The 27,868-nt window shown below is 36.8% G+C and overlaps 2 protein-coding genes across 4 annotated transcripts in view; one reads left to right on the top strand and one right to left on the bottom strand.

The window, feature by feature from the left end:
- Positions 1 to 11,281, top strand: part of LOC117423584 (cytoplasmic protein NCK1-like) — a 53,888-nt gene extending 42,607 nt beyond the window's left edge. For all 3 annotated transcript variants that reach the window (XM_058990281.1, XM_034039628.3, XM_034039629.3), the window contains 2 exons: positions 5,437 to 6,155; positions 7,325 to 11,281. In XM_058990281.1, the coding sequence (XP_058846264.1) occupies positions 5,437 to 6,155; positions 7,325 to 7,519 (914 nt within the window). In that variant the 3' untranslated portion in view covers positions 7,520 to 11,281. The remainder of the gene's footprint in view (positions 1 to 5,436; positions 6,156 to 7,324) is intronic.
- A 7,358-nt stretch (positions 11,282 to 18,639) lies between these two features.
- Positions 18,640 to 23,953, bottom strand: bdh1 (3-hydroxybutyrate dehydrogenase, type 1). Its single transcript, XM_034038504.2, has 5 exons — positions 23,671 to 23,953; positions 21,951 to 22,061; positions 21,176 to 21,317; positions 20,069 to 20,221; positions 18,640 to 19,628 (listed from the first exon to the last, which is right to left on the bottom strand). The coding sequence occupies exons 1-5, from the start codon at positions 23,884 to 23,886 to the stop codon at positions 19,159 to 19,161; spliced, it is 1,092 nt and encodes a 363-aa protein (XP_033894395.1). The 5' UTR covers positions 23,887 to 23,953; the 3' UTR covers positions 18,640 to 19,158.
- Positions 23,954 to 27,868: the final 3,915 nt, after the last annotated feature.

The raw sequence follows: 27,868 nt of genomic DNA, 5'->3' as shown, positions 1-27,868 counted from the left end.
TAATTCAAAATTCTAAATGCTGTTTGGCTTTAAGGTAGATGCATATCAATGCCAAAGAGGAAATCAGGATGTTAGTTTAACTAAATACTAACACTTGGGCAATAAGAGAGGAGACAGGTTTGGAACATCTGGATAAAATGTGCCTTTCAAAACGGAGACATTTGCTGGACAATGCAAGCTGTTTGAAGTAAAAAAAAAAAAAACTATTTTTATTTGTTTTTATAAGATCTACAATATCATCTTAAGGTACCGTGCAACGTAATTTGAGTCTGCTTTGATATAATACATATGAAATGCGTTTGTAGGATTATTAGTCTACGCGTCACATATTGGCTTTTAATATTGAACAAATGCTGTTTTTATTTCTTTTGGAGCAGTCCAGTTCGGCCTGGAGGCCTGCACCTGTCTCTGCAATCAACAGTATTTTCCAATTACCAGTTGTAGAGCACAAAGGTGAAACATCTTCACTACAGAATCCATTGTTCTTTGGCGTCTGCGCTCTGCTCTTTCATAGCACGTTGCAATTTGCATCTGCCAGTATTTGTTTTATACATTTGAGAGTCAAATATTCATTGTTTCTTTAACCTTTACTATAATCAGATGGAGACAAAGATTAAATGTTATTCTTGTGTTTTAAGTTGAATTGAAGCCAGTCATTCAGGCTAACAAACTTTGTGCTACAGTATAGTGTTATTGGACTGTCTATAGACCTGTAGTTCTCTTATCAAGTAATTTAAAGTGAATACACATTGTCCAGTTTTGTATGTTACCCCTGTTTTTTTCTGAAACCTATTTACTTATAAACAGAAAATAAACTCTTTGTTTAGTAGTTTTTAGAAATTAGTTTTTAGGCCAATATAACCAGAGATATTTATCCATGTAGCTTTGCATACATTAAGAAAAGCCTTTCAATTGGTCTTTTATCATTATTTGTATTACTATGATTATTATCATTATTATGGTGTCTGAAATTGGTTGTACCTGTCTGAGAGCTGTTTTAAAAAGAGCTTATAAAGATCTGTATTAGGCTTAGGTTAGTAGAGACTCATTTTCTCCAAGTAACAGCCACTCTGATAGTGTTATAAAATTGACAACTTTATAATCTAATTAAATACTGTATACCTCAGTTTATTACTTTCGAATATTTCACAAACATACATACCGCATTACATAATAATGGAGATAAAATTAATCGCATAGCGTGTTTCATATACAGTAAATTAACTGCAGCCTGGCCATCAATTAGCGTCCTTAAAATATTTCAGATTATCGGAAAATGCAGGGACTCTCATCTTGTAATTACAAGTTTTTAATTGGTACCTCCCTGTTTTTAAGTGATATCTGACAGTCTTAAATATGTTTTTAAAGGGGGGAATATTTGGAATTCCCCAAACCTGTTGGCAGCCCCAACCACACCAGCCACCACCAAGATATTTCATTGACCTAATAAGATACTTTAACAAACAAAGTTTATTACACTTAATAAATTAGTGAATAACCTTGTTTCATATACAGGGTGTCAATACTTATGTCTGCAACTGTACATACATGAAAACTTGAGACTGAAAGACTGATAAAGGATGTAAAAAGACAGGATTGTGCTGATGCAATACCTAGTTAAGTGTGAAAGGGGATTTTCAGTCTTATGCACATTAAAATGTAGTTAACATGACAATGCGTGATGCAGTAATGATGGCTGTGATGACACTCCAGAGCCTTTTTAGAAGACAAAACATATAGTTCACATTTAGAGAATGCCACAGTGATACATTTGCTTTTATTTATGAATTAATTTAGGATTTTGAGTAATTTGGTTTGGTATGTTACTATTCACATACCACCATTTGCAAAATCCTGAGAAGGTTACATTTATAGTATTTGGAGGTACTGTAGAGCTACAACTATGACACTATTAAATGTTCCATAATTTGAAAAATCTTTAAAAAATAGATTTCAATTTAAAAAAATCGCCAGCCCTGTCAATGGGTCAATAAATTGTTGTTTAGACCTATTTTAGTGGCATTCTTCCTTGAATTGTGGTAATGCAAGGAACACGAGACCAGTGCTGAATGTGCAAGTCCAGTATCTTACTGTATTTAAAATAATTAACACTAAAACTGGTTGTTGACAGCTGAAAGAAATGATTACTCATAGGTCACATGACTCGGAATGTATTATTGTCCACAGTTTAAGCCCTGAGCCCTGACTAGAAGGCACTGTCATATGTACCTGCATTCACCATTGATATAATCTTTCATGGCTAGCCAGACTAGAAAATAAATACCGCTTGTACTCTAGAATGATGATTGTTGACCTGCTCTGCAATGTTAGAAATGCGTGTTGACTCAATAATTGTCTAATATTGTGTGTGCTGACCTACTGAATATGTATGTTTGAGTATGGACTGTTTTATAATTTTCAGAGGATTGATAATTATAATGTTTTTATCCCTGTCGAGTTTATTGATTTTTTTTTAAATGTAAAGCTGATGGTGTTTTAGAGCTCCTGCCTTTAAACTTGTACCTGCAGCCTGGTAAACTATGAGCCAGGAGATCTATTATTGAATCACAACTCTGTGACTGGCCATGCATTTTTTGAGCCTTACAGTTCTTGGTGCACTCAAGTAGAATTTGAACTTCTTCACAAAGCACTAAAGCTGTGTTGGGTGTGCTTGCATTACAGCTGTAGTTACTTTGGTCACTGCGGTTCTGTGTAATTAAAGGCTGTCCTTAATGTAGTTTGCATGTAGAACACATGCTTTATTTTAAGTTTTCAAGATGTACAGGTAAAAACTAAATACACACAATAGGTTTAGGAATAAAGTTTTATGTTTGGCACATTCACTTACTGTACATAAAAGTGCACATACATGTTTGTTTTAGTTTTGTTTTATTTGGTGCCGATTTTAAGTGCAGATGCTAGTATATAGTGGCAATACTGTTCCACTCTGTGCTGGTTTTGGGATCCAAACCTACCCCATTAGTCTGCCACACTTTTCTTGAGAAAGACAGACTGACCACAGTAAATGGGTGAATACACCTGCTCGCTCTTAGGATTGTGCCAGTGTCCTGCCAACTGAGCTGGAAGCACCCTTTAACATCTAGAGAATCAGGAAGTTAAACATTTCAGTAATGAAGTGTTCATTACTAAGCACTGTAGACTTTTTGAGCAGTTCACTGGTAATCTGTACATCTTTATTAGGAACCTATTGTGTGGTTCCAGTTGCATCTTTCTCCCACCTAGTTGCCAGCAAAAAACAAAGCCAGACCAATCTATTAAAAGAAGCACACAAAAACCAGGGTTAGCACCCCCACCTCCTGTGTAGTTGTACACTACAGAGCCAAACTTGCGAAAGCAAACCTCGCCGATACTACGTGGATCGCAAAAGATTGGTGGTGGATCTCGGGACAAATCAGAACAATCACTAACAACAGTTTGTTACAGCTGATGAGGAGAGCCTTCTGTGTCATCCAGTAGCACAGATGAAAATATCCCAACAGTTTCTGCACGAGACTAAAATAAATGCTTGTGCAAACATATATTTTAATTTAGGAACATGTGTGCGACTAGAAATTTCTAAAGGTTGACTACACAAAATAAACATGTTTTTTTTTTCCCAGCTGAAAGTGTAAAACAAAACAAAAAACCCTCAGTCGGATCTAAACTCTCATAGCTCAATCGTAATGTACTCTGGGAATGTAGTTTATTGGTGTCCACTGCCTACTGTTAATCACACATTAAAAACTACAAGACTGAATTTTAAACAGGGAGCCAGAAGTTCAAACATGAAAATATATTACATGCAGTGCTTGAAAACGCAACGCAATGTGCGGAGAGGCATACATCCAGAAACATCAACCAGACCATCCTGCTGCCAACAGGCAAGTAGCACATTCTGAGGAAGATGCTACCAGGCAGTTTAAAAATCATTTAAGTTGGGGGGGGGGGGGGGGGGAGTTGTCCTTTTATAATTTTGTACTGAACTGCACAAGTCTTGTGTAAGAAAGGAAGGAAAAAAGATTTGTAGATATTCAACAATAAATTTGAGCAAAATTGAATTTTTGTGTGCCCCTAAATTTTTCAGTGCGTGCCTACATTTTTTAACTTAGACGCACATGTGCCTAAAAGTTAGCGTAGAGCCCTGCCTACACCAGGTTTCAAGACTGATGAAAAATGCAGGTAGGTTTCAGTTTTATAACTACCTATGCTTAATATTCAAAATGCTTTTGCGCGTTTTTGATAAGTTTTTTTTTGTTGTTGTTATGTTTTATTATTGCTATCTTAAGTATTAGACACCATTATAAATCCCGCTAATATTTGTTGGTCATAGTTTACTGGTGGATCGCGGAGCCCGTGGAGATCCACCAAAATGGATCGCAGTGTTTGGTGTATTGGCCACCACTGATCTAGGTTAATAACTGTGACCGAACAAGAAGCCCTTACATCACGCTGTAACTTGCATTAATTTTTGACTCTGCATGCATTTATATAAAACTTTGTATACATAGTTGAAATATATTACCTTGTTTTAAAAAAATCTTGCAATCAGAGAGCACGTGCTGTATTGAGGCAGTACCAGCGAAATCATTTCATTTGGCATGATGGTATTTAACTGTTCTTGCTTGGGTCTCGACAGACTATGCAAAAAGTGTAGAGTTCAATAAATTAATTTATGAAGGAAACTAAAAATCCCAGTGCATTGCTTTCTGGGTATGGTGATTTGTCAATTTTACACAATTACAACATGCAATTACAGTTTGCTCCTTAGTCATTGGGGAAATGTATTGGTCTGTTTCCAACCACGTTGATTCGGAACAAGTAAGTGATTCCTCCTGGTGGTGTTATTGGACAGATCCAGCTTGTAAGACCAAAGCAGGCTCTGTGGTTAAATGATTGAAAACTCATTGTGAAGGTAAATTGGTGGGTGCGTCTCATTACATTAAAATGGAATATCAGGCTACCTGTGACCTAATATTGCTGCAGTGTGCAGTCATGGGTATTTTTGGTTTCCAGATGATAATGACCTAAAGCTTTTGCTTTTTTTTTTTTTTTTTTTTTTTTTTTTTAGTTTCATATTCGGTCAGTTATTTGTCAATTTCTATTGTGAGTATTGTACAAGATAATGAACCCTTTTTTTGGTAGTAATTTGCCGCAGCCACACTGATAATGCCTTGCATCGTGACTATGTGCAGGATGATATAAAAAACTAAATGTGTTTGTTTCTACATTTGAAAAGAATATATACAAAAATAGCTTGTAAAAATGCATTAATGGTTTGAATAGACATGTGCGTTTTAGTGAAATAGGTTTTTAAATGTCTTGTTTTGTGTTCCGTACCATTTTAAGTACCCCTTCACGCATAATTCAGTGGATTCCATCATACAAGCAATCATACAAAAGAAACACAGCTAACTATATCCTTATTATCCATTCTAGGAATTGGGAAAGTGAAGCGGAAAACCAGCATGAGGGACACGGCTTCAAACGCAGACGCAGACTTTTACTCGGACAACGGCGAGCGGCTCTATGACCTCAACCTGCCAGCGCTGGTCAAGTTCAGCTATGCAGCCGAGCGGGAGGACGAGCTTTCACTGGTCAAGGGGACGAAGGTCATAGTCATGGAGAAGTGCAGCGATGGCTGGTGGAGGGGCGGCTACAATGGACACGTGGGGTGGTTCCCCTCCAACTACGTGGTGGAGGATTCTGACGGCTCGTCTGTAGACCCTGTGAGTTCACTGACTGAAAAGCTAGCTGCCGTGGTACATAATGCCAACAGCAGCCGTGTGTTACACGTGGTGCAGGCACTCTACCCCTTCAGCTCCTCCAACGACGAGGAGCTCAACTTCGAGAAGGGCGAGGTCATGGATGTTGTCGAGAAGCCAGAGAATGACCCAGAGTGGTGGAAGTGCAGGAAAAGCGATGGCCAAGTGGGGCTGGTGCCAAAGAACTATGTGAATGTGATTCCGAATTCTCAGAACTCTCCAAATAGCGCCGGGCCCCCCCCACCGGACTGCGATTACATAGTGCCGGCCACCAGCGGGAAGTTTGCAGGCAGGCCATGGTACTATGGGAAAGTAACAAGACATCAGGCGGAAATGGCTTTGAATGAGAGGGGGGAAGAAGGAGATTTCCTCATTCGAGACAGCGAGTCCTCGGTAAGTGGGCTTTAACATGATTTAGAGAGAATTGTAGGTCAGTTAAAATGGTTACCAGCTGTTGTTTTTGAATGTTTGAGTGAAATGCCAAGGTGTCTGATATGGCTTCTGGCTGGCCTGGTGAACCCATGCCTCACATGATACAGTAATCAGTGTGTTTAACCAAATAAGTAATGTTACAGTTGCTCTCAAGGGTGGAACCACAGTGGTTGATTTTGTAAAAAAATAAATAAATAAAAAAAAGTTAACCTGGAAAAACCTGCTCATGTAACATATCTTGTTTACGAAAAACAGAAGCTGCACATTCACATGTCTAAACGTGAATGCAGTTACATAACACAACCTGGATACATTGTTAGTTAAGTATAAATGGACAATGATATCCTTCTTAAAAAGAATGTGCATTTCAGAAATGGTTCCAGCCATAGCTGCTTTAGGGGAATACTGTTTAACTTAAATAGATGGGTCGATTTGCAGTTCAAAGTAAAATCAGCTAGTTCCGCAACGACAGCTGTGGTAGATTCTGTGAACGTCCATACTAAATGGACAAATATATAAAGTAAATTAGAGGCAGTATAGTGAGCAGTGTGAGTGTAATCAGGAACAGGGGTCTTGAGCTGAGAAGCCACTTCCTGTACTCCCACTGCAGTTTTTCCAGGGAGGTTTTGCCAGGGTGGTGGTATGAATTTCTGTCAATGAAGAGAAGGGTTTATTGACAGGTTTATGCTGTAGAATTGCACTTGGTTTGGAGAAGAACTGTACTTGAGTGGTGAACCCCTGGCACAAGCCTTCTGTAATGTGTGCATAACGTATTCCGCATAACGTATATGAGCACTACCAAATACTGTGTACACATTTGCTTTCATGTGTTTTTTGAACTGCATTTTAAGGATTACATCACTGTTTCTTATGCATTCCATGTCTTTGATCACTGGCTGAATTCTTCTCATACCACCACTATGGTTTGAACTAACCCCAGCATGTTGAAAGAGGCAAACCATGGAAATGTTATCTCAAAGGCATAAAGAAACTTGTCAAACCTTTTAACTCTTTTTATTTTTAAATGGTGATTGTCTCACTCCAGTTACACTTGTAGTTCTGTGTCCATGGTAACAATAACTACAGTATTTTTTAATTTATTTTTTTAATGTTCTTTCTTTCTTTTCTAGCCAAATGACTTCTCAATCTCCTTGAAAGCACAAGGTAAAAATAAGCATTTCAAGGTGCAGCTAAAGGACGGCCTCTATTGCATTGGACAGCGCAAATTCGATTCTATGGAAGAGCTGGTGGAACATTACAAAAAGGCACCCATTTTTACCAGTGAACAGGGAGATAAACTGTACCTTGTTAAGGCCTTGTCTTGATCACCAGAAAAAGAAACTTGGATACTTTATTGCGACCAGCTGGTGGTAAAGAACAAAATTACTGTGGACGCTATGTAACAAAACGACTTCTTGAATAATGTTCAATTCATGTTTTTAGGTCATAGGTATATATGTATATTGACAACAACAGTTATTTAGCTTATACCAATTTTTTTTGTTACTATATCTTCGGATTTTAAAACTCTCCTTTTCTAATGTCATTCTCTGGCTCTGAAAAGCCATTTTATGATAGTCCCATGGTGTCATTTTAAAGCTAAAGTACATTTTTATTAATTTCCACAGATGGAAGATACAATTCAATTTGGTATTTCAACAAACCTACACCTGTAAATGACCAATATTCAACAACAATAATAATAAATAAGTCTTGAGTGTAATTGCGGCCTGATCCCTCCCGTGCTTAACCTTGACAAGTCTGCCTTTTGTTATGATGCTGTTTTTAGTTTTGCTAACAATTCGTTTTTTAATTAAGGGCAAGAAATGGTGTGAGAATTGAATTAAATTAGAAGTACAGTACACTAAACCACTTCGCTGTCATTTTTTGAACATGCCAAAAAAAGAAAAAAACATAGTTTTCTCTGTGTTTGCCTCAGTTGTCAACACAAGCTGTCATTTCACAATGTAAGATGCAACCTTTGCACGAAAGGAAGAAACCAAAAGTATAACTGTACAAACAGACCATCTTACAACAACTTAATGAAATAGTTTTTAGTGTCTTGTACTGAAAAATAAATACAAATGTACAGATATTAATAATACAATTTATATTTGTTTAGTTTCTTGGTCAGCTGTGTTGAGTGAAGGTATCTTTCTTAGCTGTGTATACAGATCTGCAGTGTTGAAAGTACTAATGAAGAGCATTAAACTGCCGTACCAGTGTTTACTATAATCTAGAATTCATGGATACATGGAAAAGTAAATCTGGTTCAACTCTAAAAAAGCTCTATACCACATCTGTTTCTGCATTGAGACTGCAGATGTACTATTTTAAATGGGACTGCTTCACACAAAAGAAAGTCTTTTCACAAGGCATAATGACTGGTAGCAGAAATGGGCGACAATATTCTGATTCACTGGATGGGTTTAACATTTATTGCAATCATATGCTGCTCTGTTTTAAATAAGGTTCAAAGAACTGAACGTTTTAGTTAAGCTAAACTGTAAAATATTCAGTAAAATGGGCTTGTCTGCCCAGTTTGAATTGGGAGCAAGCATGCATCAGAAATTGTAGCAAGTGCATCAAGTATCCCTTTTGAGAAGACTGATTAGAGATGTTAAGCTTGTGTAGTAGTACTACTGTATTTATCCTTTTACTACATATATACTTTTATAATCTAATTGTTCTAATCTAAATTCTTTAACTTTCCAAGATCTATGCAACCACTCCTCCCCTCTGCAGGTTCACTGGAATCAATTTTACCCAAGGTGACATTGTTAGCTGAGATAAAAGAATCATAGTCAAGATCATGGCTATATTGGGTACTGGCATGGCACCTAGGAGATTATAAAAGCTGGACCTTTTGTTTTTAAAATGTATTTTGGGTGATGGGAAATAAATCCATGCAATGATCTAGAAACCACTAGCGTATTATACAGCAAGGAGACAAAACAACCTGTTCCTTAAGACTATACACCAAAGCAAGTGATTTTATCTCTTCTTAGCATTTGATAATTTTGATAACAGATAGACATAGCCCCCATGTTTGCATATTGCTATCTGTTAACTTGACAAGGCTTGCTGGGTACCTAATAAAAAAGCTGTACTGATCCTCAGTTATGAGGAAGGATTTGTATGCAGCCACATGGGATTAGTGTATAACCAGTCCTCAAGATCGTTTATCATATTTGTATCATGTGCACATTAACTGTCTTGGCTGGAAGACCTTATATATATATATATATATATATATATATATATATATATATATATATATAAAAATGTTGAATCAACCTATTTTGTTTTTTAATGCAAATGTGTGGGCGAATAAATTTTGAAAGTTGTTTTTTCGATTTTAATTGCTTTGATCATCTGTGTACTTTGTGGTTGAGACATTATGATTTCCAGCACCTTTATCCAGTTTTACACATTTCGTTTGTCAGGAAGTTGCCAGTAAGTTGCACTTTTTTACATGGGGACCAGGGTTTATGCCCTGGCATATTATGGGTATGAGAAGGTAGATGATGGGAACTCTAAACAAGAAAAGGTACAGTCCCTGGAACGGTGAGTGAGAGAGTTGTATTGCAACTAGGATTCCTTTACCTCTAAAGTCACCTCTAAAATGTAAAAAATATGACATTAAATGATGAATACATTGAAAGGGGCTTATGTTTGCTTGTATGTCTTTCCCTTTTCTGGATTATACTAAAATTGAGCCAAAAAAGAGTCATCTCTCAGCAGCCAGATAATGTGAGAATGCCCAGGCTGTTTTGAACATGTGCCTTAGCTGCGAGAAACCAAAGCTTGCAGGTGTGCCGTATACCATCTACATGTTCCTTATTTATTTTGTAACCTGTTAAATATCTTAATCATGTTTTGAATTATTTGATGTTTCTGCTTAAATCATTATTTGCCTTGCTTACTGTTCCAGCAAAAAAACCCTGAGAAGATTCCTCAGGGGTTATTATGGGGAATCAAGGTGCAGAAGCATATGTATCCTGCACAGGCTTCAGTGCACAATGCTTTACCTATGGACTTCAGTGCACAGCCCAACGCTCATCTTCATCCCATCTCTTCAACATTAATGCAGATAATGATCAAAGAAGAAACAATAGAGAATCACAGAGAACACTCTTAGTAGTATATTAAGAAATTAGATATTAGGACTATGTAGGTGTTATAAATCCCTGATGCTGCCAGTGTTTGCAATGTTTCTGCTGAACTCCTAATTTAAGAGCATGCACCTTCTATTGTGTGTGTGTGTGTGATGTTCATGGCATTTGCTTTGCTGGGGCTTTGTATTATTATTATTATTATTATTATTATTATTATTATTATTATTATTATTATTATTTTGTCTTTTGATGCATTTAAATAGTTAATGCATGCTTTTAATACCTATTGCAGTATCACTATTGTGACTGATAATCCTTGTTTTAAAGGTTTTTACTTTATTTTATCTTAGTCTAGGGGACATCGATGCTTGATTTAGGTTAGGTTAGCTGTTGTGAATAGGATCAAGTGACTTTCCATTTAGATTTATTTTCTGCTGTGTATTTCCTTAGACAATTCTGTTATTTACTGTCACAGTTGTAATTGGCGTAAAACAGGGGATTGCTAAATAATATTTATCTTAATAATAATGTCCCTGATGTAGAGGGTGGTTTTATTACAGAAAATATGTACCACACATCTCCGATTTAATCCAGGTCAAGAATTTGTCACCTCAGAAGCTCACGTTTACATAGAAGTCAGCCGGCTTCTATACTGCAGGAAGAGTAATCTACTGTACACGTTCAACATATTAACTTTAGGAGAACATTCTTGTCTTTTTCAAATGTCTTTGCCAATTTAAGAAAAAGATCTTGGACAACTAAAAGGAATATTAAGTGTAGTATCTTAACATTGTAAGTGTCATTTAAATGTAGACAATTCATCTTGAGCAGTGGAGTGATGTGGCCTATACTGTGAAATTAATGTATTGTATTCTTGCTTTTAACAGGGGAATAAACTTCACTTGTGATATTTTTTTTACAACAAAGTTTATTAGATGTGTAGATAACATAATAAAATCATTAACTCTGTTTTGTTTCTTGGTGTGATTTTTTTTTTTAAAGCAATCTATAGAGAATATTATTATTATTATTATTTGTTTATTTAGCAGACACCTTTATCCAAGGCGACTTCGAGACTAGGGTGTGTGAACTATCCCATCAGCTGCAGAGTCACTTACAACTATGTCTCACCCGAAAGACGGAGCACAAGAGGTTAAGTGACTTGCTCAGGGTCACACAATGAGTCGGTGGCTGAGGTAGGATTTGAACCAGGGACCTCCTGGTTACAAGCCCTTTTTCTTTAACCACTGGACCACACAGCCTCCCATATATATATATATATATATATATATATATATATATATATATATATATATATATATATATATATATATATATATATATATATATATAAATATATATATAGATAGATCTAGATATATAGATATATATATATATAGATCTAGATATATAGATATATATATATATAGATCTAGATATATAGATATATAGATAGAATAGAGATATTTTTTTTAATATGGTGGCCGACTAAAATGAAAACTTCCTCAAAATAGATAATTGCACTCATAAATTGCATGCTGTAAAGCAAATTTATTGCTTCAAACCCTTCAAGTAAAGCATTGCCTGTGGCAGTCCAGAATCTTTCCTAGATGAAGTCATGTGGCAATGAGATCAGACTAATGGTTTATAAAGGGCTCAGTATGCTGGCTCCCTGTTGAATGATGATCTTGGCAGATATCTGTGACTTATTACCCCTAAGTGAACACCTTAACCTGTAAGAATTTATATTATTAATGCTTGCTTAAAGTGTAAATGGCCAACGTCTAGTTAAACTACCCAGTCTTATGTAGAATGGTAAAACTAAGACACTGTATTTAGATGAGGAGCTGTATCTGTTAAGATGTGATTTAAGGCTATTTTCTAGCCTCCATAGTTTTATAAAAAACAACAGTTGTAAGTCTAGAAATCTGAATTGCTATAAAGTGGTCAGTAATCCCTGATAACCTGCTAGAGATCAGAATGTACACACATTACAAGGTGAGGGGGATGTGTATTTTGTATTGTAAAGAATATTGTATAGTGGAGGGGGTCTGAAGAGAATACCTTCTTGTTCATTATTTACAATGCATTTTCCCTTGCATCAAGTAAATGTATCATAAATATAAAAACAGAAAAATTTTTAAAATGCACATTCTTTATTGTTGTTGACACATAATTGCAAATAAAGCAGGTTAAGCATTTGCTCAAAGGGAGCTTGCAGACACTATATACTGTACAGACAGTTTTCAACTGTGAGGGGAATGTCCTTTAATAAACATGAGCCAAGAAGTAACTATGCAACTCAGTGGAAAGCATACGGGTATCTTGGCATACAACTCTGGCAACGTTTTATTTTGTACTGAGCCCAGATTCTGTGTCAGTATCCAGGGTGTGCTTCCAGGTTTGTTTCAGGGAACAGGATTATAAATCACCACCCATCTGCTTCTATACCCTGTCTCTGACCACCCAGTTGCATACATATCGATTAGTAATCTAGATCTCTTACTAATCAGACATCCATATTGATTTGTATGTGGATTCCTCCATGCATAAAACAAACTGTTAATATTTGTCTCAAGTAAATGCTTAACAATGTACAGCGACCTGTCAGGATTTTTTTTATTTATGTATATGCTCTGAGCACACTCTTAAACTCAGGGGAGACGTTCAGGATGACATAAAGATGTTTCGGACTCCTGTAAGTGGATTGTTCGTGCTCTGGGCTTGCAATGTATCCAGATTACTTCTTAACATTCAAGAAAATCACAGACTCATTTAATTTAAAGTTTTAACGAATCAGGGCAGTAGTAGTGAATGCTTATGTTAAAAATTGGATTGGTTGGTTGCACAGACCACCTTAAATCCCAAGTAATAAGCAGTCCAGGCGATCTGGTGCCTTTACAGGTTTAACAGCATTAATACTTCAGTATAGTAATACAGATATGGTTAATTATATGCTTAGCCCTTAGGCTATGCATGCATAAAACTAAAAACGCCCACTGCTAAATTCTAGAACATTCAATATATATATCATTCTCTTAAGACTAAAACATCATTTCTATACCTTATAGCAATGCATCAATATAAAAGAGATATTAAATTCAAAAATATGCTTACCTTCCAGTATATGGAAGCGTAGTGTAGGATATATTAAAAAATAAGAACTGTCTTCAAAAGGCAGAGACTTGTGAATACCACCAAACAGCAATCAGTTTTTCAGAGATGTTCAGAGCATGGACCACACAACTTGTAGTTAGCAAGTCGCGTGATACTTGACTGGGGTTTTACCTTGGTTTTTATAGGTTTTTCCCTCCATTGAATACATCAGGTCCCAAGTAAATCTAATCATCACTCGGCCTTGACATATCTTATTTTTAAATTAATGATGTTTTCTAGAAGGATCCGGTCAACTCTTTTTTCAAAACTGAGATATATCTTCTTGCCAAAAAATATTGGAACATGATTTCATCGCTCTCTTTTTCCAACTCCTCCTTTTTCTAAAAAGTCAGGTGGTCCAACGTTCACAGAATCCTTGCTATAATATAATACAAGTATATGTGTATATATGAGAGATGTTTTTAATATGTAACACCAGCTCTATTTGATTATATTAAGGTGGGTCAAAATATATATCCCTCCTAGCCACATATTATGTTACCTTTTCAGTGTGTTGTCAATGGGTCAGTTTAACTTCATATACAAATTTGTGTTAACAAAGTATTTGACAAAGACTGCCTTTGAATAAGCATACAGTGGTCAGTTCAATTAGTTTCATTTAAATTGAAGCTGTAATAAACACGTTAACTATAATAGCCTTATTTAACTGGTACCATGCTTGGACCAAGCTTGACCTCTCTCTCGGTTTCTAAAATTCCTATGTTCAACAGTTTAACTTTAAATGGCATTATAAGATGTATTTCTAATTAAGTTACTTCAGTATAACAGTTGCTCCTAGAAATTGTAATATTATTTTACTCCACTGATAAGTCTTTCAAGATTTTAATGGAAGGTCCAGTTATTTATATCTAAACACAGGCTAGCATTAATATACCAGAATGCCTTAGTGTTATATTGACTGAACTAAGTCTGACCTTCTTCACTGTTCATACAAAATCCAGTCAAAGCAGGTTTTAAGACAACCTTTGCTTTTTGCCAATTTTAGGCTGGATTAATATGAAACACTATCGTAAACATTTTTCAATACTCATTATTTCAAACCAATATCTTACTTAACGTTTTAACACGTCCAACGCTTCCTGCCAGGTTCGAATTCATTTCTGTTATATATAGAAAATGATTATTGTAAGATAAACTCCTATCTTCTGTTATCCAAAAGGTATTCCCGTTCGTTAACATTAACAAGATTGCTCATTATAGAGATCATCTTGGCTTTTAAATTGCTGACCATCAAAAATCCTCGCTTCATCGGCCAAAACCAATGAGTCATCTTCAGCACTGCTTTTACTACAAGCAGGCGAGAACAAGTTTACAACATTAGTTGTATTCCTTTAGTAAGTTTACTGTTAAGAGTTACAGTTTATACTTTAAATGATTTTGTAGTTCTAATTCAGATATGTCAATATAGCAATCTCTTATAAACTACAGTTCTATTTTACTTCATTGATACACACAGAAGGCAAGAGGCTAATTTTTTATTATTAATATTAATGGATATTTAAACTTAGTGCTGCTCATACATTTACTTAATGTTATTATATTAGGTTTCTTATTTATTTAAATACTTTTGTTTTTTCTTACTATAATCAAACCTAGTTCGATTGCTTCTAGCATATTAACTGTGCTCCATAGATCCTGCCATTCTGCTCTCGCTGGATCAGAATGTTTTGAGACTCTGAGTCTAATTAAAAAAGATGCTTTTGCCTGATAAGGGAGGTTTGGAACTTTCAGCAGGTCAGTCTGACCTTCAATGCAATGAACTCCTTCCCACAGGCCTTACACAGATCTGCTAATAATATTTTCTAATTGGTTGTACATTCTTTAAAACACATTACAGTCATTACAATATTTGTTACAGTTTCACAAATCTTCAGTTTTTTATCCCAAAGATCGCCCTGCTTCCAGTAGCTGTGATAGGCTTGGGTCAGTTTCTGCTTTCTTTAAAAGCCTGATACCTGCAAAAACTTCAATCTTGTTAGCTGGGCTCCCATCTCTGCATTCTCATTCCCATCGTAGGTGGGCAAACACATTTTTACTGAATCTGGGTCCATCAAAGAACAGCACACCCTTGCAACCGAGGCCTTCCATGCAAAAGGATCTAATGACTTACAGCACAAAAGGGACGTGCCAGAACCATCTGTGACAGACCTCTAGAGGCCAATTCAGGCATAGTGTTCTATGTTGCAATACTCGATTGTAAAATAAAATTTCAGCATGTTATTTATTTTTTTTAATTGATAGATTCAGGTAGTACAAATACTGCAACTTAGGTGGTTATATACGTGTAAGGCTTGGTTTGAGCCCACACAAAATGGTGAGGTTTCATTTTTTGGTTTTTAGCAGAATTGTATGACCCTGACCATAACATATACAAGTACATTTTTGATATTCAACAAATTATCTGTTGAAACTCACTATCTGTAAAGAATGCCTAAAATTCAACATTCTTTGAATTAAAAATAAACCTATACTAAAATAAAAAGGCCTGTGCATTGTTCTTTTGTGGAATGTAAACAAATACATTTTTGGACCATGATTCACAAGTCCTTGCATGCAGCAATGGACGCATTTTGAAAGCATGAAAGACAATGAATAGGGTTATGGAGTTGTAGTTATGAAACACAGTAAATTCCTTAAGGTGTATATTTAGTTCAATTTGTTTATATATATATGTCTTGGGGAAAAGTCAGGTCACATTAGAAATGTCTAGTTACTGGATCAATAGATACTGAAAGCAGCAGGAAGACGTGATCACTGGAGGGCTCCTTCCCTTTGAGGGGATGTCTGTTGCCTCACAAATCAGCAACAGATTTCATTTCTATTACCTGCGAGTTCTTGCTCAGGGTGGCCTGTGGCTCCAAGTCCTTATTTCATTCTTCTAAATGCAATATTGTTGTCTTTTGGTATTTAAATCTCCGCTGTAGGGTTTGAACAGACATGGTATAGAAGAGCCATTTTTAACCACTTCTATTATAGCAGTACAGGACATTATAGAGGGAGTCACAAAGCATGCTCCAATTTTGTTTGGACACAATTTTATGTTGCAAAACAAGAAATAAACAGTTAAGAATAATAATGCTATGGAATAAAAAGCTTTGCAAATCTTTTGTTTTTGCTGTTTTACCATTAGTTACATTTTATACTACAAATACGTCTGGTGTATTTATATGTGAAAGTTCAGTAGCTATTACAGTTTCTGCTGTTCTAGACATTATCAGCCTAGAAGCCACTGCTACAGATGTAGTCATTTATTTTACTGTCTTAACCCAGTGAACTGTATAAAACAATTTTATTTTGTATTTTTTCATTGTTCTATCATTGTATCAATCAAAGCAAAAAATAAATACAAAAATAAACAACCTGTGCTTAATGTTCCATTTTAGCATCAGAATTCTATCAGAATTCCGGAACAGTGAGAACATAGGACTTGTTTCATAGTGCCTTATTAAAACAGTATTATGAACAGAAGCAATAATATTTAAAAAACAGAGAATTGCCATAAATTACAGACCCTTTAATGCCAAAGTGGTAATTCTGGGAAATCCTGATGTGGTGGATTATTTTTCCTATTTTCCTTTAAAAAGTACTATCCTTTTGGTGTATGGTGTATTGTCAGACCACAGAGCTCGGTTGTGAAATCCCTCCAGAGCAAGTAGCTAGCTGCCCAAAGATCCTACTAGATCTACTCTTGCCTAAAAACTACAAGAACAACTAAGATATCATTGGGGGCCACCAGTGGATATTAGTCATTTTTATTCCACAAACATTTAAAATAAAATATTTTCCAGTGCTCTTTCTTATTATTAAGTCTAAATTACTAAAAATGTAAATTACTGAAGTTTAAAAAAAGCAACGTTTTTATTATTGTTTACTGTTTCCATGACAAGCTTTCCAATAAGTTTGAACCACAGCTCAGGTCTGCTTTAGGTCCCCCAGTATTCCAATAATGCCATTAAAAGAGTTTTAGTGTCACAAAAATTTAGCAAATTAGCTGAAGCACCCAGCATTGCCCGGGGAAATTCAATATTTCAATATTTCATGCATGACAAATTGGGGAATGGTAGCCTTATGGTTTCCTATAAGTTACCGATCTTGGGTGTCGCACAATGCGCTCGGAGAAACCCTTTCCCTTTTTTTAACTTTATTTTTGTTTTGTTTTTTTCCATTTTTAAATTATTATTATTTTTTTTTGGGGGGGGGGGGAGTTTGTGGGTTTCTTTAATTTGAGATACATGGCTACTGTAGTGATCCAGCAATGGGGTTACTAAATAAAGTACCCCGGGGGGTCCAAATTCTGGATCCAAACATAGCCCTCGACCTTCCCCTGGATGAAAGCGGAGGCCATGCAAAGTTTGATTTAATCTGGCTCCTGCGGGGTCCGAATGCATAAAGGAGCAGACTGACAGACAAACTTTCTTATTTATATATTAAGATTTGGCATGAAAGTTGGTCACACTTGGCTCCTAACTGTGAATTTACTTAGTACTAAGCTGCACTACACTTTATTGATGCAAAATTTACACCGCCAAAACTTATAATCGGTGTTCAGATCGTTCTGCTTTATGCTAAACCACACAGCACATTCTTTGTCTTGAGGCTGATTACCTGCAGTTATGGATTAAGCATTTAGGAAATGTGTAATTTAGGTTTGTTTTCTATGCTGTAGTTCAGACCTATTTTCTGCCATATGTAAGTAAGCATGAGGTTTGTCAGAAACATATTATTTCTGAGATTATTTTTGAGGTTAGTGTGTACAACATTTAAGCAGGCAGTTTTTGTTACTTACATTTCAAGTATTATTCTGTATACCTTATGTTGCCCAAGACAGATATGACCTAGATACAGAGCTGCAGTCAGATCTGTTTTTTTACATCTAGGACCTGAAATCTTAAGCCATGACATTCAGTCAGTCTGCCTTTTCCTAACCTAAAAAATAATCTCAGAAATAATATGTTTCTGACAAGCCTCATGCTTACTTACAGATGGCAGAAAATAGGTCTGAACTACAGCATACACTCATAAAAAACAAAGCTTTCTTTCTTCATCTGAAGGACACGATGCTATGGTTAGATGACATGCTACACCTACTTGACAAAACAGCATTTAATCTGCAAAGGGTAGTGTGCTTCTGCAATAAAGAATGAACTCCATTGACAATTAATTTTAATGAACATGTTTTAATTCTATAAAGTGATTATGGAAAAGGCAGAGTTGTAATAATAATAATGCACTTTTAAGTGGTGACCCCACCAATAGCATTTCACAAAAAGCAACACAATTATTTAGAAAAGTTTGAATCATACAGTATTGTTAAGCAATAGAACAGATTAACAGATCAGTCTGTGCAAGAGCTATGTTCAAGGTCTCTACATTAAAAAGCCCTCAATGATCAGACTTGTATAGACTAAAGAACAGGCTTGAGATTAAACCCTGAAAATGTGTATTCATTTCTCTTCAGGTCTTTTTCCAGGAAATCCTTGAATTTCTACAGATGTGTGTAAAAATCTCAATAGTGCGGATTGAATCACTTAACCTTTACACTACAAATACAGAACATTACTAGAGCACAAACACAATGTTCTGTAGCTATAGTGCATACTTTGACCTGTTTTTGAGAGATTGTTTTTTTCTCATTAACATAAAGTACTGGTAACCTGGTCACGCTCAAGTTAATAAATATAGAGCCTGTCTGCGATGGCAGCAGGAAGATGGGTCATTATCTGTAACCTGATCCACCAATAGGCATCTGTCGGGTTGTAGCGTGTGTATGGGTAGCAGGACATGACTGCGTCTGTAATGTCCTTTATAACAATTGCTACGTCTCTCAACCCACTGTTGCAATAGGATTTCAAGACTGAAACGTGGCGGTCGAAGTGTGCTCTCCCATAGTCTTCTTGCACAATCTGGGGGGCCTCCTTCCACAGTTTGTCCGCTGTTTCCATGACAATGTCACGTGTCAGGATCCCAGTGGCAGCAATGAAGTTTCCAGGCTCGATGATGCTGACTTTAACTCCCCAGCGATGCATTTCGTACCTCAGGCAGTCTGAAAAGGCCTCCACACCATACTTGGACACACAGTATGGGGAGCGAGACGAGTTGCTCATTCTTCCAAACATGCTGGCGATGTTTACCACCCTGCCTGGAAACAAAGAACAACTCTTGAGTCTAAATAAAAACCTGGTCCTGAGAGAGAGAGAGAGAGAGAGAGAGAGAGAGAGAGAGAGAGAGAGAGAGAGAGAGAGAGAGAGAGAGAAGGCACAGAAAATGTACTAATAAAGAATGCTGTTAAAAGTGAAGTGGTCTTTATGCTGAGTCGTTCACCAGGAGGGGTTACTATTTTTCCTTGGTTAATTGGGCCCAATTTTACTGACCAGAAATAATTCAAGTAGTTCAAGTAGTCTTAACTGTACCAAAGTTGTTTGTTACTAGTTTGCACATGTTGTTAATAAGACTGGGAGAGTATTTTATGACAAGTACATAAACAACACACTGCCTAAACTAGTTTTCTTGACATCTTTACTCCCAGTTTTTGTGTATTAAAACTTTTTCTTGTCTTTCTAGCACTTTAGTCCAGCTTACCTTTGGCTCTGCGGATAAGCGGAAGAAAAGCCTTCGTCACCCTGATGGTGCCCCACAGATTCACATCTGCGACCTGCTTGTATGTTTCTAGACTTGTAAACTCCACCTCTCCAAATGTTGATACTCCAGCATTGTTCACCAACGCCCACAGACCTGGAGAGATTATGAACGATACCAAACTTGATTTTATTCATAATAAAGCTTTGTGAATAGGACTAGCTCCTGCAACTGCAATTTCTTCTCAGTGCTGTGAAAGAGCGGGCTGGAAATGTCCGCTCCGTGCTCCTATCCAGCTCCGCTCCCCCGCTCCATGTACAATTGACTCGCTCCGCTCCGCTCACACTCTCTGTCCCCATCTCAGGGCTGGACTAACCAATATGCCAATAACACTATTCAACATAATATGCATAGGGCCCCCAAAATATGGGTTAGTGTAGGGCCCCCACGTCCCTTAATTCGGCCCTGAGTTTCCGTTTTCTGTGTTTCTGCTGGTTGGTTTATTTGATGAGGGTTATTTTCAAATATAATTTCACAAATGTACACGTGATGGAAAAACATTGCGATGCATACCATGTGCTCCTCCAAATTTTTTTTTTTTTTTACTTTCCATTTCATGTTTCTGTTGCTAGTACATGAAGTAACGTACCTCTAATGGAAATATAGAACCAGAAATCATGGTGAATTCTACCTGCTCATGGAAGGTGGAGTGCTCAGAAATGTATGCTTCCTTACCTGTCTCAGTAGAAAGCATGGTGAATTCTGCCTGCTCATGGAAGCTGGAGTGCTCAGAAATGTATGCTTCCTTACCTGTCTCAGTAGAAAGCATGGTGAATTCTGCCTGCTCATGGAAGGTGGAGTGCTCAGAAATGTGTGCTCCCTTACCTGTCTCAGTAGAAAGCATGGTGTATTCTGCCTGCTCATGGAAGGTGGTGTGCTCAGAAACGTGCGCTCCCTTACCTGTCTCAGTAGAAAGCATGGTGAATTCTGCCTGCTCATGGAAGATGGCGTGTTCAGAAACGTGCGCTCCCTTACCTGTCTCAGTAGAAAGCATGGTGAATTCTGCCTGCTCATGGAAGGTGGAGTGCTCAGAAATGTGTGCTCCCTTACTTGTCTCAGTTTCCTGTAAATGTTTCCTCACACACTTCACAGCCTCAGCCACCTCCTCCTCACTGCACACGTTCAGCTGCACAACCTTCATCCTGTCCGATTTCATGCTTTCCAGCTCGCGCACCCCGGTCCCTTCCTTTGCCTGCCATAGAAACAAAAAACTAACTACATTTAGCTTGAGAAGGGGGAAAACTAGCAATGAGACAATTCCTATTTTTTAGTTTCTGTGCACTCCCCTCACACACCCTTCTGGTGCTCCAATTGCACTTTCCAGTGGAGTGTTGTGCATGTCATAAACCACCCACTGAACTGGGATCTAATGGACGAGCATGAAGACTGAAACCTCCTTTCTTTCATGGGGCAGATAATTATAATGGTCACTCATTTGCATATATGTCTGCTATTCCAACGAACAACATATTCTTGTACGTTATGTACAGATATTTGATTTGCTGACTTCTGAAATGCAGAATGTAGTACTGCTATGGTGACATTTTAATCATAGCCTTTCCCTTCCTTTTATCCATGTATCTGTTTGATTTACAGCAAAGTCTGACTAATTAAAACCAAACAGGCACTTCCATACTGTAAGAGCATTTCAACACTGGATGCCTGGAGGCTTGATGAAGGTTATATTAGTTTAGCTGCAGATAATGAACTGTTTCTGTTTTAAATGAGTTGCGTTTCCAAAGGATGAACCCTTTTTACATATATAGCATGACAAAGACTAGATAAGTGCCTTAACAGAACAATTATATACATGCTACCAGCTTACCTTCTGGAGGCATCCTGCAAACACTGTGAACCCCAGTGCATGGAGGTGCATTGCCAAAGCAAACCCAAATCCGCTATCACAGCCTGTAATGAACACAGCCTTTCCTTCAACCTGCTCAGGAAAACCCAACAATTAAAAAAACATCTAAGGTAATAGCTTTCATGGGGGAGTGTGCGACTGAAGAGTTTAAAGCTACATTGAAGAAAAAACAGTCAGGACAGGTCATCCACACACAAAATAAAGGAAAATACAACAACCAAGTATTAACAATGTGCTCTTTTATTTAAGAAACGATGTTGTGCAGCAAACTTGGTGCCTTTCCAACAATTACAACGGAAATAAAGCATTTCATTTTGTTCCCACAGATTTGACAGTGGAAAAAGCATGGGCCACTTAGAATTCAAAGCCAAGGAATGCACTGGAAACACATTGGTTGCTGACTGCCTTGATGTATAACCAGTGTTACTATAACATAACCCCTATATACAAGCTTACTGTCCCACAGTTACTACATTTTACAGCTGTTTTTCTGTTTGTTATTTCGTTTGTTACTTGGCATCACTACATTATTATCAGTGCTATCTTTGTTAAGTTTATAGATTGCCAAGACAGAATCAAACTGCATTCCTGTTTCTGCCTGAAAGACAACAGAATGTGGTAGGCATATAGTGTAGTAATGTTCTGCTTACTGTAAGGAATACTGCTTGCAAAACTGGAGCTCAATATGGCTGCACGCCATGTGGCTCTATACTATAGTACGGAATGTGAAATGTTATTATCTATTAGTGAAAAACAAACGTTGCCTCCCCCCCTCCCTTACTGGAATAACCTACTGCTTTAAAAGTACATTTTAGACCCCAGCCTTCAACAAGCAATAGAGTTAATGTTAAGACAAGTGGCTTGAATTGCACTTTAAACTAAGCTTCTACTATCCAAACTATTTGTTTAGCAATAATTTAACCCAGACTTTGACAAATTAACTTTATCATTTGAGGGACTGTTATAAAAACACCCAGATATGTCATTAAATTGACCTTCCTGATAGGTGGGTGTTAAATATGTGTTGTGCTCTTGCTTTGTCACTCAGAATGCTGGTGTACGCAGGGCAGGGGGGTATATTTTTTATCTAAATTGGATTTACTTAATCAGACCAGTTTTTTTTTTTTTTTTACTCCCGAATCAACCTCAACATGACCTCGCAAGCTAAAGCAATCGACTAAGTCAACACCTAAGTTATTTGACTTATTCTCTGATACTAGTATTAACGGTTGATATACCAAAGCCTCAGTTTCGATGCTTTCTGGTCCTGACTTATAAAGACCGCACTGTAAAGAAAAACTAAAACAAAGAAATGCAAATAAACTGGCAAACTATATACTGTATATATGTGGCACTGTTCGTATTGGTTAATATGTTTTTTCCATATACAATATTGCAATGACATGTATACTACTTACGACGAAAAGTCAGTTACACAGCAAACAAACAAAAAATGTGTTTAACAGTTACTTCGGATGAGACGTAAAAACTATTGTAACTGACTCTGCAGCAGCAGCAGTTGTTGATGCATAGTTCACCCCCAAGTATATAAGTCGCTTTGGATAAAAGTGTCTGCTAAATGACTGATTATTATTATTATTATTAATAATAATAATAATAATAATAATAATAATAATAATAATAATAATAATAATAATAATAATAATAATAATAATCTTACCTTCACGGATCCCCTGGGCAAATCGGGCATTGCCACACATATCAGCACAAATAATAAGTACACCAGCACTATGCTGTGAGTTACAGTGGTTTCTGTAAAACCACAAAGTCTTGCAACGAGATTCAAAGAGTCGGGGAGCCATAACCCTAAAACTAGAGTTAATGACAAAGAAAACAGCACCATGAGTGCCATCTTCACACGGGAAACGTTCGGCATCTTAAATGCTGCTGCACCTCGAGGACTCTGCTTGGCACCGCTGCAATTGGCGTTAGGACTCAAGACAAAAACACACCCCAGACAGATTTCAACTTCCTGCTTTGAAATATCCTATCACACTGCAGCCTTCTGCAGGAGTGTTGCCACTCGTGGCTTTACAAATAAAGGCATGCAGAGCAGGGAATCAACTAACGTCCCCTTTTATGGTTTGTACATTCAGTTTTTCCAGAAATTCTATTCTCACAGTGTTTTACATACGGCGTTGGCATTTAGCCTGATAGCAAGAAGTTCTAGTTGTTTAATTAGTAATATTACTTCACGTACAATACTAGTACTTGCAGCACTAATTCTGCAGATACATTCACTGTGCCCAAAACCTTGTAGTATTTTTGTATTGGGAGAAATTAGGTCACAAGTAACCCTGCAATTACTTTAACAATGTATCACTAATAGCTGTATCATTACATTATTTCCACTTGGCGTTGGTTAAATATTAATACTTGTCAAATGCATTTGAAATCGATCAACTATATTCTGTCAAATGCTACTGCACGTCGCAAACTGATTCATATGCAAATGCGGTGTATATTTCTTGATTGCATTTAAATGCAAATGAAATCAACCCTGGTATTGGTATGCAGGAAGGAAGCAATGTCTAATAGCGAATAATATAACTGTTATACTGGTCCTAAGAAATTTTTGAGAAGGCCTTACCAGTCTAGTGTTGAGTGGAGTTACCTTTAACAGACCTCTATACCTATTCCAGTCTACAGTGTTCAAATAGTTAAAGAGCTGAGACAACCAGAAAAATGTACTTATTACCCTCAGTATTCTTTACTTTGCTATATCCCAGATTTCATTAAAAACCACATTACCCGAAGTGTGCCATTTTCATGTGGTTGCAAAACCATGTTGCAGTCAATAATACTTGCTACACAGTCTGATCTCTCATTTTTGCAGGGTTTAATGTTGGGATTAAGTTAACAACCTGTAGATTCCTAGTCACTTTCACTGCTAGGTCCCGGCGTTTAAATAAATCCAAGAGTCCTAAAATGTCGTCGGTTCAGAAGAAAAACGCCTTCACTGGTTATATTTCGTCCACTCAGACGAAGCTGTAGGAACGGGTTAAATTTTTTAATATGCTACATGGTTTGAATGCAATTTAATCAAGCTTGTTAAAAATACGAGTGTATGCACAAACTGGAATAATAAGAACATAGATGGTACAAGAGTGGAAATGCACTGTAAAATAGAGAAGGGGAAAATGACAGTGTACAGAGAAAGAGCTAGAGGAATTAACATATCTGGCTATGTTAAAGCCAATTTTGCTATTTTGGAACGCGCTTGCTTGCACAACTATCCTCAGTAGGATACGAAGTACTGAGAATGTATTAATGAAATAGGGTGTTAACTTAAGAATTATTAAGAAACCAGTTGAATAATGAGAAAGCATAGGTGGTTACACCTTGAATATAGTACATCGAAACCGGTCCCTGGTGCAAACCGCACATAACAACACCTGTACACACACAGCTGCATATACAGCTATGGCCAAAAGTATTGCATCACCCTAGAATTGTAAGGCTTGAGAAATTATTTAAAAGCAAGGTTTGAGTTACATGTGCTGGGTTGTAATGAGGGAGTGTGTCAGTGCCAGTCGGGGGTCCAGAGTTACTGTAGGTAGATAGCTGTTGACAGTTTTAGGTCTGGGACAAATACCTAGCAGTTGTCTTTATTTAGCACACGTTGTGCTGTTGTTTCCTGCTGCTAATACAACTAATACAGTTACACCTGTTGCTTTGTTGCATTTATTACATTGTATAATATCAGCAGATCAATTATACATTTTGAATACATAGAAATAGCCATGTAATTTATCCCGGCGTTTAACATGGTTTACACATCTGTTTCTGCAAACCACAAGACTTCCCTGATCTAAAGAAAGGACCCCATTATCAGTAATGAGCATTGCACAAAACAAATTCATCTCTACATTGTATTTAGGAACCATACAATATTGGAATTCACAAGTAGGAATACGTTAGAAAACTACCAAATGTACAAATACATGTACATTGGATATGTCTGTTTTACACAAAACGTTTTCACAGTATATTATTATTAGGGTTTAATCTTAGCTACTAATTCAATTTTACTTGCAATATAATGAATATCAAAACAAATAAGTACTTTTTAATCTAGTAGAGCAGCGGAGAATGTGTTCTAATAACGATTTCACAGAAAGCTAGGTAAGGCTTGATGTTGAAATACGTGGCTTTTATTAATAAGAACAAATGGTTACAGTATATTGAAAAACAGCACCACCCAGAGTTCACATATTCTACTGCAGTTCAATAATGGAACTTTGTGGAAGGCTGAGGTAGGCGATGGAACTGGCTTGGATTTCAGCGATGATTCAATGACATTGAGAGGAACGCGCGAAGTTATCAACGAGAACTGTCAGACTTTTTTTCCCCTCTTATCTGTTCTCTTCTCTATCTATACAGCAAGGATAGCTGTACGTGGTTTCTGGGTATATTGGCGCAAAAAAGTAAATCAGGCAAAAGCACCATTTCACTTTTAATTTGTAGTTCCCAACACTTAGGAGAAATGTACAAAAAAAAGTCGTCATAGTGTAAGAGAAATAAGTCGCCAAACTAAGGTAAAAATGTCCTTCTTATTCTCCCAGCTGAGAATTCTTGGGACTCTGTTTTCGAGTCGTCTTCATCATCATCATCATCATCATTCTTGCCTCTTGGCAGTGCCTATAAAGGTACCACCAAATGTTCCTGTCAGGACAACTGAGGAAGTCAGCACCTCTGGTCACTTTTTTTCTTTAAAGTAACAAAAACGCTCATTCACTGCCAAACATGAACTACTTTAGATGTGTAATGGCTGCAGTGTTGGGAGAGGATTATTCATTGTTTTATTAACAATAATATGATAACCAATCAGAGTGCAGTGTCCTGACAGGAACATTTCATAGTAGCTTTGTAAGGAATTCCTGCACGACGGCGATGATGGGCTCTCCTTCTCATTGCAGATCCCATCTTCCGATTTTCATTTATTATTAAAAATATAGGGATGAATGACAATGACCTCCCGCGTTCTTCTTTTTGTCTGTACGCATTTCCAGAGCTGATTAATGATGACGCCTTTTCCTGGCTGTGAATGATGACGCTGAAGTGTGTTTCAAATGAAACACTTTTGCGACCACTGCGCCCTATTCCCCTTCGAAGTGATCACTCCTGGAAGTGATCACTTTGAAGGGAAGTAGGGTGTAGGGACGAGGTTTTGAAATGAAACACAGCCCACGACCCTGAGATCTGAACATTTTTGGTTTCCTGTCAGTGTAACGCTCATTATGGTCCCTATTGGCGCAAGGAAGTATAGTTCCTCCTCTTGATACTGGTTGATGAGAGTAACGCTATTTGTGGTCCCCACTGGAAAAAATGAAATGTTAATTTTTCTGAGAATTAGCTATGCTGAAGGATAGCCTATATATTTGGTAAAAGTAAAACATAAATAAATAAATACGTTAATGAATATTGAAATAAATGAATACATAAATCAATACATAGACATTTATTTATTTATTTATTTATTTATTTATTTATTTATTTATTTATCTTGATTTTTTTTCACTATCAGATGTAAACACTGAAATTTAATACTGTATGAAACAAAAATAAATACTCAGCAGTTCTTGTTCAATTGTATATTAGTGAATATATTTTTGTACATAAATGTTGTTATGCTTTCATATATTTTTACTTTCAAATTAACATATATATTGTAACGACCCAGACAATTGCTGTGTTGCAGGATTTGTTGTCTGGTCAGTTTGTCTCGTCTGTCTTCTATGTTACACGTATTGTAAGGAGAATGGGTCACAGCCTGGAAACTCAAGAAAGGAAAGTACTTCCCTCAGTTAAAGTACAGTAAACAACAGAGGCACTGGCACTTCAGTCCTAATCCAGGC

The sequence above is a fragment of the Acipenser ruthenus genome, chromosome 17 (assembly GCF_902713425.1).
Source record: "Acipenser ruthenus chromosome 17, fAciRut3.2 maternal haplotype, whole genome shotgun sequence".
NCBI classification, from domain to species: domain Eukaryota; kingdom Metazoa; phylum Chordata; class Actinopteri; order Acipenseriformes; family Acipenseridae; genus Acipenser; species Acipenser ruthenus.
The sequence above is the reverse complement of the archived record's forward strand: the minus strand, read 5'-3'. Positions and strand labels throughout refer to the sequence as shown.